This window comes from Orbicella faveolata, unplaced genomic scaffold, assembly GCF_042242905.1.
Source record: "Orbicella faveolata isolate gen_17 unplaced genomic scaffold, um_ofav_v1 contig_14, whole genome shotgun sequence".
In the NCBI taxonomy this organism is placed as follows: domain Eukaryota; kingdom Metazoa; phylum Cnidaria; class Anthozoa; order Scleractinia; family Merulinidae; genus Orbicella; species Orbicella faveolata.
Genome location: NW_028301541.1, coordinates 6,540,446 through 6,557,500, shown reverse-complemented (window position 1 = coordinate 6,557,500; position 17,055 = coordinate 6,540,446). Strand labels below are relative to the sequence as shown.

General features: G+C 39.6%; 4 protein-coding genes and 1 pseudogene across 7 annotated transcripts in view; 3 read left to right on the top strand and 2 right to left on the bottom strand.

Annotated features, from left to right (window-relative positions):
• LOC149113762 (uncharacterized) overlaps window positions 1–2,304 on the top strand; it is a 3,589-nt gene extending 1,285 nt beyond the window's left edge. Inside the window, exons 1-3 of one of the 2 annotated variants that reach the window (XM_089286406.1) lie at window positions 1–616; window positions 953–1,039; window positions 1,202–2,304. The exon at window positions 1–616 is cut by the window's left edge and continues 1,285 nt beyond it. In XM_089286406.1, coding sequence (XP_089142532.1) covers window positions 1–616; window positions 953–1,039; window positions 1,202–1,705 — 1,207 coding nt within the window. In that variant the 3' untranslated portion in view covers window positions 1,706–2,304. The remainder of the gene's footprint in view (window positions 617–952; window positions 1,040–1,201) is intronic. The other variant, XM_089286407.1, reaches the window with a different exon arrangement.
• A 3,256-nt stretch (window positions 2,305–5,560) lies between these two features.
• On the bottom strand, window positions 5,561–6,103 carry LOC110047965 (histone H3). Its single transcript, XM_020753719.2, has one exon. It carries the CDS (start codon window positions 6,056–6,058, stop codon window positions 5,648–5,650), a length of 411 nt encoding a protein of 136 aa, XP_020609378.1. The 5' UTR covers window positions 6,059–6,103; the 3' UTR covers window positions 5,561–5,647.
• Window positions 6,104–6,532: 429 nt separating this feature from the next.
• On the top strand, window positions 6,533–7,418 carry LOC110048025 (histone H4). Its single transcript, XM_020753782.2, has one exon. The coding sequence runs from the start codon at window positions 6,583–6,585 to the stop codon at window positions 6,892–6,894; it is 312 nt and encodes a 103-aa protein (XP_020609441.2). The 5' UTR covers window positions 6,533–6,582; the 3' UTR covers window positions 6,895–7,418.
• A 149-nt stretch (window positions 7,419–7,567) lies between these two features.
• On the bottom strand, window positions 7,568–8,080 carry LOC149113761 (histone H2A). Its single transcript, XM_089286404.1, has one exon. It carries the CDS (start codon window positions 8,058–8,060, stop codon window positions 7,680–7,682), a length of 381 nt encoding a protein of 126 aa, XP_089142530.1. The 5' UTR covers window positions 8,061–8,080; the 3' UTR covers window positions 7,568–7,679.
• A 228-nt stretch (window positions 8,081–8,308) lies between these two features.
• The window catches only part of LOC110063321 (histone H2B.1 pseudogene), a 16,920-nt pseudogene continuing 8,173 nt past the window's right edge, over window positions 8,309–17,055 (top strand). The window contains exons 1-3 of one of the 2 annotated variants that reach the window (XR_016206337.1): window positions 8,309–8,974; window positions 10,200–10,253; window positions 13,585–13,649. The product of XR_016206337.1 is annotated as a histone H2B.1 pseudogene, transcript variant X1 (transcript). Of the gene's footprint in view, window positions 8,975–10,020; window positions 10,116–10,199; window positions 10,254–13,584; window positions 13,650–17,055 lie in introns of those variants that run through there. The other variant, XR_016206338.1, reaches the window with a different exon arrangement.

The following is a 17,055-nucleotide window of genomic DNA, read 5'->3' as shown; positions in this document are numbered from 1 at the left end:
CATACTGCAGAATGCCCTGACCTGCCATGGGAGTGTCAGCCGGGCTGCTCTTTTCCTCTCCTCCCAAAATCTCCCTTTTGAGAGTGACATTGGTGAGGATGATGATGATAGCCTTTTGGAGCCTGTTTTCTCCCCAGCAAATGAAAAAGCAGATTCCCTGGATACAGTGTTAAAGGAACTTCAGAAAGGTTTGAGTACCCAGAAAGAAAAGCTCAAAGTTGACGAAGAAGATTTATTCAATGATGCTATGGCATACTATAAAGATCCCAGCTTTGATCCTACAAAGCATCTAAGAGTCCTTTACACAGGACAGCCAGCTGTGGACACGGGTGGAGTAACCAGACACTTCTTTAGCCAGCTTCTTCAAGTTATATCTCAGATGTTCTTTCAGGGCACCAATTACAAAAGTCCCATTTATAATGCTGACATTGTAGCTTCTGGTATGATGAAGTACATTGGAACAATCATTGTGCACAGCATTTTGCAAGGAGGTCCTGATTTCCCTGTGTTTAGTCCTTCAGTTTATCGCTACCTAGCAACGGGGGATGTTGATACAGCAATGGATTCACTGAACTATGGAGACTGCTCGGAGCCTGTGAAAAATTTTATTGACAAGGTATTGTACATGTATTTGTGCTTGCATACCAATAGTAATGTTTTGTCCCTTCCCTTTTTAAGTAGTTTGCTCTTTAAGTAAGTGCTAATATCTTTCAACAAGTGCTGATGACTAACAAAAGGGAAGTCAGCCTCCTTGTTTTATTCAGAGTTAGGGTGGACAGAGGGTGGAAAACATTTACAATATAATTTCTGGCCCAACTAGGTATGAGGAAACTGTAGACACACAAAGAAAGATACTGGCATCACTGTGCACTGTGTATTGAATGAATGTAAACTTGAACAGATTTATATCCTTAACAAAGGGAGGATTGACCAGGAGTTTTCTTGTTAACAGATTGCTCAGGCTGAAGATGTCGCCACACTGGACCAAGAAGAAGTGGCTAGTTTTTTGTCAGAGTGTGGCATGTCGGTAGTTTTATCTGTAAGTCTTCAAAGGATAATAATATTAGAAACTGATTTCTTTCAAATTTTTGATTGAAGGCAAGTTCCTTTTTCCATTTTACAATAATAGTTTATTGAGTGTCCCCAGCTACCACAGCAGGTCTTTATACCCAACACTACAACAGATGATTTTTTTTTTCAGAATGACAACAAAATGAGGGTCATCCAAGGGATAATAATTCATGATGTCATAAGCCGACCCAAGATTGTTCTAGATCAGCTTGGAGAAGGACTGGCTGTACTTGGCTTTCGTGCTAAAATGGCAGAGTACCCTGACATGTTTGAGAAGCTGTTTGTGCCCAGCAGTGATAGTAGGTTGAGTGCAGCACAATTGGTTGATGTACTACAGTTTCCATCTGAGATGAGTGAAGATGACAGAACTGTTGCAAATTACCTTAAACAGTACTTACGTAAGGCTGATATTCAAATGTTGGAAAATTTTGTCTTTTTTGTCACTGGTTCCTCTGGTTTGCCCAACTTTGGACTAAGTAGAATCAATGTAAAATTTGACAATGTTCCTTCTATTTTTGCATCAACATGTTTGCTTTCATTAACTCTTCCAAATCACTTTGAAAGTGAAGAAAGTTTCAGTTTATTGCTGAATGCTGTCATTAGTTCTGCAAAGAAATCCTTTAACTGTGTGTAATTCATATCCACCGGTTTATTCAGTCGTGACATTGTAGTTAGCATGTAAATGTTAGAGTTCAGTTCCTCACTTTTTAGAGGAATATTTTCCCACTTAAAAATTCAATGGCATTTGTTGTTGTCACATTGATTTTTTAAGAAGTATTTCAGCCACATGTTAATGTTGACATTTATTGTTGTGCCCATTGAAATTTCTACATGTAGAACCCTAGTCCTTCAAGGTTTAATTAATAATTAAGATTTAACGTGATGTGTGAATTGCAGAAGTTCATGTACATGTATGACCATTTTTTAACTTTCATACTGTACTTTCACTGGCATTGACTATTAAAAGAGAATATTCAGGGAACATGCACTCATGAAACCACAGTGTTAAGTCATTTTCACCAGTAGTTTTGAGTTGTTTTGAAGCTAGCTATCCTTAAATTTGGATTGATCAGGAAATGATGCTGTAGCTGTTCACAATGTTTGTTCATGAGCAGGGAGCACCTGCATCCCCATGTAATTTACTTACTTGTAGTGTTGCATGACAAACAACTTTTTTGTGTAACAGTGGAAAAAAATGACAAAGTGACAATAAATGTTGTGTTTTATTTGCCATTTTATGCTTCCTCAATTTGTAACAAGACTCACTTAAGTCTCCACATAACCAAGGTACCCTTAGTTTTTTGCCAAGGGTAATAATATAATTTGTAAAAGATGCTATTGAGTGAATTTAAACATGAATAACTCAGTTGGAGTCCCTCAATACAGCAACACATGGACCTGACTGTCCTGCTTGTTTGTCTTTATAGGATCTTAGCTGTCTAATGATTACCTAGTGACCTGTTTTGGTGCTGCTGATGCCAAAAACAACAACATTAACTAACTGTGATGTTAAAAGACAAATTTAAGCGGTAACCTCAAACACAATGGAAATACCAGTAAATTAAAAAAAAACAATTTGAAAGAAAACCTTAGTTGTCAATACTGTGTGGCATTTGCAAATTGTTTCTTTACTGAACTCACATGCTACATCTGCTGCTGTGAGAGAAAAGAGAAAAGAATTCCTGGGTCTTGTGAAATGAGTGGAAGACACTGATCCAGTTATTCCCAGTTATGGCAAGATTGTATACGAATAAATTTCTAAACTTGAAATTAACTTAGCAAACCCAGACTGAACCTCCATATGTCGTTTTTTTCCACTACTGAGCAAGCATTTTTTGGTACTGACATTACTTTTCCCAGTCCTCTAAAAGGACCTGTTACTTTTCCTCAAGTTACTCCCCATACAATAGTTATGTTCTAATCATTCCTGATGCATAGCATGAACAACCCCAACAAGCTCAACATATTTGAGGATTCTTTCGTCCTTTCTCAGGTTTGTGGGTATTAGGGAATGAAGGTGGTCTAGTTGACTTCCACTCAGAGGTATGTTACTACTTGGAACAACTACCTCTTGGTCCTCTTCTGTAACAGAACTGTCATCTTCATCTACTCCGTACCAAACTAATTCTTCCTCTGTTAAAATAACATCTAAAGGCGAGTTCCTGTCTGTTGCAGTTCTCAGAATGCCCTCGGTCCAAAGCTGGAGAGGAGATGAACCACCTTCTGTGCTAAGACCATGGTAATTCCATTGTCTGGTAAATTCTTCCAGAGATTTGTTAATTTCCTGCAAATACACAAGATGAAGTGATAACAAATGAACTTCATTAACAGGGTCTAATAGGCCAGAAGTCTCCATCATGTTGAACTCGTCGATATAACTTTTGAGGACACCACTGGTTACATCCCTATGAAGCCGTTCAACTCTTTGATTGTGCACAGAACTTCCGGTTATCATGCTTCCTCTGTTGACTCCCCGGCACTCCAACATCATTCGGGCCACGCCCATGTTTTCAAGACCATGGTCACTTCTAACTCTTGAAGGTATGCCATAAGATTGGCAGGCATTCTGAAACAGTTCAAGTACGGTATCTGATTTGTTATTGTCTGCACAGTACACATATGGTATCAACCTGGAATATCCATCAATAGCCGTGTGTACCACAAATCGCCAGCGTATCATCTTGTGATTTCCGTCGATGTGCCAGAGCGCATTTGGACATTGTACATTGTACTTTCGTCTACATATGGTTCCTCTCCACCGAAGTGCTGTTCCAACTGGATCCAGCTCGCGCATCATTTCTCTGACTTTCCATCGTTGCACTCGTATTCCCCTGCTATGTAATGCACCTAACATTCGGGTTTGACCAATTCCAGGAGTGACCGTCATTATTTCTTGCATGATTTCCCTTAGTGCGCCATTTCCAGCAGACGACCAGTTCATCTCTTCCTCGCCATCGATTTGAAACTCTTGCCGCCTTCTTGTTAGGGTTTTTGTGGAGATTCCGAGAAGTTCCGCTATTCTGACCCAAGGAAAGTGCAACTCGCGGAGAAACTGTATTTGCCTTTTGGAAACCTCCAGTTTCGGTTGACCTCTCATACCTGTGTACTCCCTCTTGCATTGGTGGGCTGGCACATTTACTGTGTCTTCACTTAAATAATCTGCCATATTCTCAAAATAGACTCGCAGTCTTGTCAAGCGTGTGGACAGCTCATCCATGTTGCTATGAAAATTTGCCATTTTTAAATCACGATCCGAACTGATGAGTTCGGAAGCGCTCTCTTTCAAAATAAAAACAGTTTCCCCAGCCTCTGAAAGCCTCTCGTGTAACATTTCTATTCTGTCTATGTCCCCAGCAGATGAAAATATATAAATGCATTGTTCTGCCTCGGCAAGTAGTGCTTTTGTCCGTTCAAAAAATGATATGAGTCGATTCTCTGACCCAGCAATGCCACCTAGAGCCGCCATTTTGGTTCCGTCACTGGCCGCGAGAGACCTGGTTACAAAATCAGCATATAAAGCGCGTGGTGCATCATACCATACTGCATACGCATGGAAGTTTAGAATGCTCAATATAAGTGTATATGGGCATGATTATATGACAAAGACCTGAAAGAATGTAAAGTAAGTTAAGCATATTTATTTAGAATTTCGCATGGTTATATGACAATGACCATACAGAATATGAAGTAATTTAAGCATATTTATTTAGAATTTGGCATGGTTATATGACAGTGACCATACAGAATATAAAGTAAGTTAAGCATATTTATTTAGAATTTGGCATGGTTATATGACAATGACCATACAGAATATGAAGTAAGTTGAGCTTCTTTATTTAGATTTTGGCATGGTTATATGATAATGACCATACAGAATATAAAGTATGTCACGCTAAGTAGGAGTTAAGCATGTTTAAGAAATGTTCGTAATATTGTCCAGTACGGCGCCCCATATATTTCGGGCTATGGTTTTCGAACTGATTCTTGGACAATCAGAAATTACGAACACCTTTTGACAAAAAAAAAAAAAACCGTCGAACATAAAAGCTTTTAGCTCACGTTATACACTGATCGGTTCTTTCGGGTCTCGTTGAGTGTTCGAAATGTCGTCGTTGGACTGTTGATGGAGAACTACTGTAGCGTCCGCCAACAAGGAAAATTCGCGCGGGATCATTTCAGCTTGTCCCGAAACTAAAATGGGTATTTGGCTCTTTATAGGACACAGCGCTGACTATCTTATTATTGTAGAAACACGAAAGGCCGTGATTTGGATTTTTGCAACTTCAAACTCAGCTTTAATTTAGAAAGAAAGTACTGTGGATCATAACCTTCCCGAGAGGTTTCAAAAAAATCATGCAAAACATTGCGTCGCCTCGCGATTTTAGATTTTTGCTTCACAAGTACTCCGCTTTTACGAGAACTTAAGTTCTGCTTTGAACGCATGGCGAATCAACATCTATATATTATCTACTGTGAAGGGAATGCCACATTTTATGTAATAGATCAACTGGTCATTGCTTTTATTCATGTGGTGGCTCCTAAAGGAGCCGTTTGTTTTGTGAAAGTGTTGTCCACTCTATGCTCGCTCTCCACGGATTCGGCGGGCCAGCTGAATGTCCTTGGGCATGATGGTGACGCGCTTGGCGTGGATGGCGCACAAGTTAGTGTCTTCAAACAGACCAACAAGGTAAGCCTCGCTAGCTTCTTGAAGAGCCATCACAGCGGAGCTCTGGAAACGCAGATCGGTCTTGAAATCTTGAGCGATTTCTCGCACAAGACGCTGGAAGGGCAGCTTGCGGATCAGCAGCTCAGTGGATTTCTGGTAACGACGGATCTCACGAAGAGCGACTGTACCAGGCCTGTAACGATGAGGTTTCTTGACTCCACCGGTAGCAGGAGCGCTCTTACGCGCTGCCTTAGTGGCGAGCTGTTTTCGTGGAGCTTTTCCACCAGTTGATTTACGAGCAGTTTGCTTTGTACGTGCCATGTTCGATATCGAGAAATATCACTGATATAATAACATAATAACGTTACAAACGCATTTATACCTGGCGGGCTTGTCCCTGATTGGTTCAAAACTGTGAGATTTGATTGGTTGAATATAATATCACCAAATAATTTTACGGTTCTGTGACCGTATTTCGATCCTAAGAAACTTTCAAGAGTTTTTTTTCAGGAGTAGGACATTTCTTCACTGAGATTTAAAGAAAAATCGCTTGAATAGATGCAAAGTTAGTTATACTTTCCTTGTGCGTTTTTATGGAGGTTTAATCAATGGTAAGGACTTGTTTCCCTTTACAGAATGTGTTCGCATGTGTTGTGTGAATGAAAGCGAATACCGGCATTTTATGATAATTAACAGTATTAACTGACCCTTGGCTTTGTTGTATGTAGTCAGCCAATAAGAACGTGCATATTCGCGTTGTGTTTCCCGAGAGGTCATTCTTCACCCTATAAAATGCATAAATGGTGCAAAGTTGGTTATATGTCTGATACAAGCAAGTAAGCAACATGTCTGGTCGCGGCAAAGGAGGCAAAGGTCTAGGAAAAGGAGGCGCCAAGCGTCACCGAAAGATCCTTCGTGACAACATCCAAGGCATCACCAAGCCAGCCATCCGTCGTCTTGCTCGCCGTGGCGGTGTCAAGCGTATCTCTGGCTTGATCTACGAGGAGACTCGTGGTGTTCTCAAAGTTTTCCTTGAGAACGTGATCCGTGATGCTGTGACATACACCGAGCACGCAAAGAGAAAGACTGTGACAGCCATGGATGTGGTGTACGCTCTGAAACGACAAGGCCGTACTCTGTACGGATTTGGCGGTTAGACTACACAGTCTGCCAACTCAAACAAACGGCTCCTTTAGGAGCCACCAAATCTCTCAAAAGTCATGACCAATAAAATGTTTCTTTGTAATACTAATACAACACTAATAGCGTTCCCACAGATCGCGCGCTGAGGAAAGCCGCTTCGTTGCCCGAATATTCGACAAATATTTTACGATAACCTTTGAACCGAACAACGGTGAGCTTTTAATTGTTTGTTCCTGCGAGGTTTTGGCGCCATTTCTGCAACGGTCGACCTGCTCGCGCGCACAACTTGAACGGTTCGCAGTTTAGGCTCGATTACCAACCGCTGTTCGGGAAAGGAGCCGGCGGGGAAGAACTCGAGAAAGCGGCGGAAATCGAGCCTATTCGCAGTTCTGAATGCTTAAATTTACAAGGAAAAGGGCTTGCGCAAGGCTGCTCATAATTATTGCTCGGTTTTTGGCATGTGAAATATATGCAAGACGTGTATATCGTGTGCACGAAAGTCCATAGAAAAGATTGCGCGCGGTTATTTCAAAGTTCGATTTATGTTTGCGCAAATTTCGTGCAGGAAAAAACGTTTCCGCGCTATTGCGGAAGAAAGGATGTATAGATAGAAAACTTACCATGTTTTAGTTTGAATATAGAAGGAGAAATGGTGCGGGGCTTTGGAACTAAAGTTGAAAGCAGAACCGTTTTAACAAATGTGTTTATTCTTTGTATATTAGTATTCATGTTGGTCAAGACCTTTGTAATATTTGGTGGCTCCTAAAGGAGCCGTTTTTTTTTCTGAGTCAAAGCTTATTTAAGCTTTGGGTTTCTTCTCCGTCTTCTTGGGCAGAAGTACAGCCTGGATGTTTGGAAGAACACCTCCCTGCGCGATGGTGACACCGGCGAGCAGTTTGTTCAACTCCTCGTCGTTACGGACAGCCAGCTGAAGGTGACGGGGGATGATTCTTGTCTTCTTGTTGTCACGAGCAGCGTTGCCCGCCAACTCGAGGATCTCGGCACTCAAATACTCGAGAACTGCAGCCAAGTACACCGGAGCACCAGCGCCAACACGCTCAGCGTAGTTGCCTTTGCGGAGAAGACGATGGATACGACCAACTGGGAACTGAAGCCCTGCACGGGATGAGCGGCTCTTGGACTTGGTGCCCTTTGCCTTTCCTTTACCGCGACCAGACATGATTGAATGTAGAACTCACGAGTTTCTGAGAGAATGAAATAGAAGCGATATGTACTACGTTATATTTGCCACGAGTCGAATATAGAGGATCGAGATGCACCAATAAGAACTTTTCATTTGACAAGGGAAAACAAAGACTCGAAGTGGTATAAACAAACCACATGCATAATAATATGACCCTTAAGGTCTGACCAATTAGGAATCGAGGATTTCGATCCTTATGGTAATTGATCCTTTCAAAATTTTATTATAAATACAAAATGCATCATCTGGACCTCATTCAAATCCATTCTGATCTACAGACATGGCACCCAAAGTTGCAGGAAAGAAGGGCGAGAAGAAAGCCGGTAAGGCAAAGGCCGCCGCTGATGGAAAGAAGAAGAGAAGGGGAAAGAGAAAGGAAAGCTATGCTATCTACATCTACAAGGTGTTGAAGCAAGTTCACCCTGACACTGGTATCTCCAGCAAAGCCATGGGCATCATGAACTCGTTCGTCAACGACATCTTCGAGCGTATCGCCACCGAAGCTTCCCGCCTTGCCCACTACAACAAGAAATCAACCATCAGCTCCCGCGAGATCCAGACCGCCATCAGGCTGCTTCTGCCCGGTGAACTGGCCAAACACGCAGTGAGTGAAGGAACCAAGGCTGTGACCAAGTACACCAGCAGCAAGTAAACTCACTTTGTGGGTTTCCCGCCAAAACAAACGGCTCCTTTAGGAGCCACCAAATGTTATAAAAATCAATGACCAACAGCATAGTTTTTTGTGCTTAATTTCAATAGCCCTTTCTCGTAATGCGCATATTATTTTAAGACTGTCTTACGAAGTTCTAAGCCTCCCACCGAAACTAATGTGGTTGCAAAAACGTGAAATGTCTGCTGTGCGTTCCCCTGATGTTAGACTTAACATGAAGGTATTTAAATTCGTATTTAATAGGAATATTAATTCAAAAGGCAAATCTTCGTGGAGAAATAAATTTGATAATATAAGACGACTCGGTCACGCAGGAGGTTCAAAAGATCGCGTATTTGTCGTTCTCTTAGTTCACGCTTATTCACCGAAGTTTTAGTATCTGATAGGAGAATGACGTAGGCAGCAGGGTGTCGCGCGCGAATAGTTCATTTCGTGCGCGAATTCGCGGACGCAACTTGGCCAATTCCCATCTCGCGGCTTCTCCAAAGCACCCCCTCACTAACTAAGGAACGGAATTTAACAAATAAAGGGACGAGAAGCAGCAGGCCAGTGCGATATTTGTAACCAAGGGGCGATCGGTTGTGTCCAGTCTCTTCTTCTCATCAGTGCCAAGTCAACAGGCTGCTCCACGATCCACACTCGTACATGTTGTATATACCGCGCTATTTTCGCTTTCGCTGAAGGAGGATTTGAAAAAAAAAAAATCTACTCCTCGTATATATGCTATTGGTTCCATTCTGTGGAGCACGGGCGAGGTTGGGGGGAGTTTTATTACAAACGGGATATCCGGAAGTACACAGGGGTTTAGTCAGCCTGCGAATACTGTCACCTCTTATACAATATGTTTATTACAAAAAACACCTGAAGAATAAGCATTAGTGTACACGTATGGCAAGCACGTAACGGTTTGATAGGGAAAGGAACAAACGGGACGCAAGGTTCTGGTGCTTTCATGGAATTCTTAGTAAAAAATGTCCTACAATCAGCCTCCACACAAACATACGCTCTCCCCTGCCGAGAGTGCTGGCCAGTTTTAGGACAGCAATTAGGATTTTATTTAGAATTTTGGCTAGGCATAGTTGATAATGACCAGCATGAAAAACAGAGACGAAGATGAGCTCAAAACGTTTTTAGTTGAAGTTTCTTCTTGTTTTTCTGAGTAAGCAAATAGAATGGTAGCCCTTGTAAAATTCATTAAATTTGTGGTGTCTTATTGGCTTTCGCCCCCTTCCGTTAGTCCCTTCACGTGCACTTCCTAGCCATTTCCCAGTGATCTTTGCGAGTGTTGTTTGTTTCGGCCATTTTGGCACGTGTGCAAGAAAAATAGTGGAAAGTTCATTGAGTTTATCGTTATTTCAAAGGTTTGTTCTTTGTTTTTAAACGGTGATATTACTTGATCTGGGTCATAAGCTAACTTTCTCCACTTTTTTGCTTATCGGAACCAGGAGATGGAATATGGAGACGTGTTTGTTGACAACTTGGGAAGTCCCTGGACGAAGGTAAGCGTGCTTGGAAATTGTTTTGCGTTGTGATTACCTTACAGTTTGGTTAGATCAATACTTGACTAGATAATAAGATAGGACATTAACGTTGTATGTGTGTCCATTAGAGTTTTTTCTTCCTTTAAGAGGCACATAAACTGAGAAACATGTAACGCAAAATTTCTGTGTGCCATTCCATTTAATCCGGCCCCCTTCCCCCCCCCTTCCCCCTCCTTTATTGAGGAGCTTTGAATTTTACCCCCTCAGAAAAGTTAAGTTTTTAACCCCCATGAAAGGAAGATCAAAAAGTGCCAACACACTTCCCCCTTCAGAATGTATTAAGGTAGCTGAACACAGTTTTTGATACCTGTGTTTCATTCACCTTTTTCTCTAAAACCCTTGATCTCTCGGTCGTTAAAAATAGCAGCAAGCAAGTTAACAACACAAACTTTGGTTTTTTGATGGTTAAGCTGATGTATGTGCCGTTGCCATGGTAACATGAATAAAATAAACAGGCCCTTAAAATCGGTTTTGTTTATTTGTAGAAAATCTAGTCATTAGATTTTCTTTGCAGTAGCCCTTTTCACGGTTACCTTTGCTCATTTGCATTACAATAAAATCTAGCATGTATGCGAGGCAATTTGGGGCTATTTTGTAGTTTTAGCCCGAAATTGCCTCACATCCACATTGAATTACATTGTAATGCAAACAAGAAAAATTAACCATGAAAAGGGCTCTTTGCCTGCAACAAGCTTGTAACAATTCTCACAAGTTAACACCATTTTGCTAATAATTTAACAGAGAGATCTTTAATTATGCCTTGTTGAAGGTTCATTGGAATATCTAGAATTTCCTTTGTTAAAGCTCAATTATTTTCAATACTCTAGGTACTTATTTCCTAAAGTATTTTCGTGCCAAATTTTATGAAATTCTGATGAGTGGTTCTCAAGAAATAGGCGTATTTCGGAGAGTGCAATTTTTCATTTAATCACAATTTTTTGACTAACTATGCATGTGCTGCATTTAACTGGGTTCTTGCACTAACAAAGAAAAAGCTGAGAATTGCTGGGTTCTTTGCATTGTTACCTTTTCTAACATATCTTTGTAATAAAAGACTAAAACCATCAATACATTGTGTTCAATTATAGAGAAAAATAGCACAGATACCGCAGGTGTTGACTAAATAAAATGCTCGCTTTATTGACGGCATGTTTGTTTTTGCAATTCTTATGCATGTGCTGAATTGCATCAGCAAAAGTGCGTGTGAAAAATGTGTTCAACTCCTTAAGGATGTTTGTGCTAATTATTTCTGCGCATCCTTACTGCGCATGCAAATTCACATATCACGTCATGCGTGAGTGTGCACTAAGTAATGAAATGAACAAGATAGGGCAGATGGCCATTGCTTTAGCTTTGCTTGGATTTAACGATCTTTGGACGCTCGGTGACCCCTACTTTTCTTTTCAGAAACAGATTTTATTTACAGATTTTATTGTTGTCCACAATAATTTGAACAAAAAATCAATGTGGGAAGTTTAAAAAAAAATCTAGATTTCTGTCCGCGGGACATCGAATCCTGCCATGTGTGAAACTATGGTTGCTAAATGCAAACTTGTCCTTTAAGGTGGCTCATAACAGTAATATTTCTGTGATTTCTGTGTAATATTTCTAGTGTGCACTTCAGCGCGAGGCATCATGCAGGGGTTTGCGAGATAGTGCGTAAGGTTTAAAGTTTACGAAAATCAAAACAAACATGGCGGCACGAGGCCTACTTCGTAAAACTTTGTTATCCGCCAAGTTTCAGTTATTTTTAACTTCAAAAACATCCATCCTTCAGGCAATTTCAAAGGAAAACATCCCTTTAAACCGCTGTGCTGGAACATAAACAACAATTGTGATGTTGATGTTGCGATCCATCACACCAGCTATCAATCTAAAAAACAGCAGGAAAATACTACTCTTCAGGTTTTCTTTTTCTTTGTACTTGGCTAGTGTCACCTCTGGGTATTTATGGTACTCATTTTTTACCGCTTATACTGCTAACCACAACAATGAAAAAGAAAACACTATTCGCAGACTATTCGCATTTATTCGCGTGGAATTGCGGGCTTTACTGATCAGCGGACGGCCTTCAAGCGTGCGTAAAGTGCGATCTTATAAAGTCGAGATTTTAATTTGCCCTTAGAACGCACGTGAAAAATTCCTTATTCACGAAGCTAATATCTCAAAAACTGATCTGGTGACCCTACTTTTTTAATGCAAAAACTTATTCAACAGCAAAAGTAGAATGCATGTGCAAAATTGTGAAAAAAACTGTGGAGTGGAATATTATTTTTCCAACTAAGAAATTTCCATTTTTTTAATTTAAGCAAAACCTGCTCTGGAGAATTTTTTTCGAATTTTCCCTGTTTCTTCTTCTGTATGTGATAAAAAGATTTTTATCAAAAAAATAAGGGGTCACCAACTTAGTTTTTAAGATAGGTGCAATTGATGGTAAAAAGTGGGTCAAGTTTGTTGCTATGCGACAAGACAGTGTTATGTTAATTTATGACTTCAACACAATGAAAGGAACAGTGGAGAGTTATCTTAAAAAAATAGCACAGCCATTCAAAACAGTACAGTTCCAAGCCTGAAAAATCGCACCTAGTTTTATAAGTCTCAAAATAACAGAAAATTGTTTTGGGCCAGCTTAAGGAACATCACCAGCTGACTAAATTCACTTAGTAGGTTCACTTAAACAATATTTGGCAGAGAACATTTTACTTCAGAGATCTAATTGCAATATTTTTGGGCTTACAGACACTGTGACCTTGATCGCTAACAAAGCTCGATTTTTTCAGATTTGGGGTGTTCTTCTGGGCATGTTCTCTCCAAAATAAAGTTGGTGACCCCCCATTTTTTTACATTTCTGATATAACTTACTCATCATCTTACAGTGGTAAAAGTCTCAGAAAAAAATCAAGGTTGGAAAATTTTTGCACCAACCTCCTTAAAAGAGAAAAGAGATTGGAAATGAGCAAGAAATAAATTTTATTTGAGATGATGAAATCAAAATTCTCTTGTACGTTGTATGCGTTCAAGTGGTAGATTAAACAAACTCTGCTCCATTGTCATCTTTGTGGTGCTAGGAACCCCCGCCAAGAAAACCTTCCCTACTTTTACATACATGGGAAGATGGCAGTGACATAAATATTTGATATGCCTCTGTGTTGGGAATGTGCTCCCTTTAAATTTACTTGCATTAGTATGTGTAAACTGCTTGAAATGCAAAGTTTGTATCCAGCTGGAAAACATTGAAGAGATGTTGTCTTCGTGGCAACTAAACACCGATATTAATCTTGTTTTCCAGATGAGATTTTAAGTGAAAACCAAGTGGTTCATGACTTCTGCAATCAGTGTGTAGCAGTAATCCAGGTAAGCAAACTGATTAACAATTCTTGATTAATGTAATCAAATGAAGGGGTGCATGGAAAAAAGCCCTAAATGACTCCTGATCTCATGACAAATCCTCTTTTCTGAATAAGGAAGTGAAAAGAAATTTGCTAGGAGAATCTTGCAGTCTATCAGATGTCACTTAGGGTCTTTTTCAATGCACCCCTTCAAATATCCACCAACTACCAATGAAATATTAATTTTGCAGATTTTCATTGAAGGGGTGAGTGCAAAACCATGCTAAGTGGGGATTTGGGTGAAAAAAATGTTTTCTCAAAAGTGCCTAAATTTTTGCATATGGTCTTCAATGTAATAGAAGAATATTGTGTATTTTTGTCGTTGGTTTTTGCTTCAGTTTTGAGTTGTAACATATGCAAAAATCTTGGCTTTTCCTAGCCGTGTCTTTAGGAGTTAATTTGTTGAACAGGAAACAGACAGACTATCTCAAATGAAGGGCCTCATTCATAAATTGACTTCAAATTATATTTTAAACATTGACCTGGACTTTTTTCCTTGTTTGCACATTGTTGGAAGAAAATCTGCCCGGATCAAGATAGCTTTCTCTGTAGCAATGAAGGCAGTGTCTTATGTCAATGTGATGTGTAAAATTTAATGTAGCTTCTGTTTATAGCATTGGAAGTCAAAATCAAATCCCACAGTATCAGTTAGCTGTCTTCCTCAATGTATGTCGGATAATAGCATACAAAGCGGGAATCTAGGAAACATTGTTTACATCGGTTATTGTGACGTGAAACACACGCTTGAAATCTATTGGGCGTCAAAGGAAATACTGTCAAACAGAAATTAGATGCGATGCTTTAGAGCTCTGTCAACTAACTATTGAAGTGTTCTTTTAAAGTACCTTGCATGACTGCCTGCCTGGTGGTTGAGAGGCATCATAAAGTGTTGACAAACCCATAAATCATCAGGACATTTAAAAGAACCAAAATGTGCTCTCTGATGTTCGAACAAACTGATACAATCGAGGTATCGGCATTTGAAGTCAGGCAGCAAAGTTCAAGAGCAGCTCTTGCCCAAGAAAACAATCCACTCGTGAGTTGTGACCCATTTGCCAAATGTTGCCGTGGTCAAAGTTTCGAAAGTGTGCACTGATTTTAGACTGAAATAAGTCTTGAATCGACCGCCATGTTTCCCGCATGTGAGTTGTAGAGAACCTTCCCAGCATGCATTGTGCTCAAGTGCAGTGGACGTTTTGTGGCTTTAGAAGCCTGGTAAACAGCAATATTAGTAAGTTGAAGTGGATTTTACATAGTTATTGACACAGGGAGTACCACAGATACTGGCTAACAAGTTGCGATCGATCATAACAGCACTTTTATTTCAAATTGGCATGATTTGTAGTGTTTCTAACTTATGGGATCAGGGGACAGAACCCTAACCTCGGGAGCCTCATAAAACCAGCATTTTGTGAAATCTACATTTGACTGTTTTTAAGGTGAAAAAAGTGTCTTTGAGGTCGGCTGTTGACGTGAAATCAACTTTTTTGTGTTTTTTTCAAGTGAAATCAACATCTCTGAGCTTTCAAGTGTCAACATTCAAAATGTCTTCTTTAAGGTTACTGTAGACATTCAAGGGCCTATTTTGTCCAAAATTATTTTTTACACCAAATTTAAGACTTCTACTTTATCTGAATTTTGCAAAGAAAATTATTTTAAAGACTTAAAACACGAATGAGTTATCCAGTGCACAAAAACGTAAGTTTTTTAAACGAGTCAATGAACCGCAAACTGTGATGAGCCAATTAAAATGTGTTAACCCTGGAATTGAGCAGTAACAATTTTTGCGGCAACTGATCTCATCAGCGGAGTCGTATTTCGCTTCTTTTGTTTATTCCTGACATCTTGCAATTTCTTGCAGAGAAATCTTCACTTTTATAGATCGTTTTCTCTCTTAAGTGATAGACTAGGCAATTTTGCATAGTCTGCGTGTTCCCACATTTGATGATTTGAACGCAAGCACAAATCCCAAGTGAATGTTTTGTCGCTGCCCTGCTCCAGCTTCTTCTGGCACAGAAGTTGATTCCTGTGTAATTATCGGTGAATTTAATTAAATTTTAATTTTTTAAATGTGTAAATATGCGCACTTGACTCTGCTCACCAAGTAGTAGGCCTGTTCAAGGATATTCCGCTATCATTCCTCTTTTTCCCTTTTTCTTTTTCCCATTTATACATACATACATACAAACTTTATTTACACATGATAAAAAATTGCTGATTGGATTTATAAGCTGCTGAAATGAATGTTTCGCGTCAGACTTCGCTACCCGATGTAAAATATAAAGATATACTGTAAATATAAACATTGCACATTCATTCCTGGGAAGCGTTACTGGAGCCCACTGGGGAGTTCAAAGCTGCGTTTCATTGGTTGGCAGCATGGTCACGTTGACAATCGCTTCAGTGAGGTGCAAAGACTGTGGGTTTCTTTCGAGGCCAAAAATTCAAGGTTTATTTTTGCGTGAATTACCTGTATTCAAATGAATTAATAGGGTATGTAGATTTATTGGATTTAAATGACACGTGGCCAAAGTCTTTGTCAGATATTAACATACCAAAGTGTGTGAGGATTTTGCGAAAATCAAAATATTTTTCCTGTGGCATCCCATTGAGTAACAACTGTCAGAGAATTTTCTATTGTTTAACTTTGAAAGGGATTTCCTAAGCAACCAATAGAAATATCAAAAAAGCCTCACATGCTTTGTTAGCCCATCATCTCCTGATTTAGGATGTCCAGTCAGTTTGGATGTCCGTGGTAACACAAAGGCTGGTAGTTCAGTTTAGTAAGTATGGTCATTTTTGCATTTGAAAGCTTGCACATGCCTATCAAAACAAAAATAGCAAAATATATTATTTTTGGATTCTACAAATTATTAGCTTTACAATGATGATCATATAGTTTACCGTCTGGTTTTCTTTAAAGCAGTGCGTAAAGAAAGCATTTTCCGGAAGGCACCCCTGAACGTCTACAGTAACCTTAAGTGAAATGAGCATCTCTGTGGTCACGCATTCTTGTAAAATCAACATTTAACTGTTTCTTAAGTGGAAAAAGTGTCTTTGAGGTCGCCTTTTGAGGTGAAATCAACATGTATGTGTATTTTTTTAAAGTGAAATCAACATCTCTGAGCTTTCCCGTTGATGTGAAATCAACACATAAGTGTTTTTTTTTAAGTGAAATGAGCATCTCCACGGTTACACATTTTAGTGAAATCAGCATCTGACTGTTTTCTTTATTGAAATGAGCATCTCTTTGTGGTTATGCGTTTTCCTGAAATCAACATTCTACAGTGTTTGAAGTGAAATCTACACCTTTCAGCTAGGCATTCTCGTCAAATCTACATCATTCTTTGAGTTTGTATGTTCTCATGAAA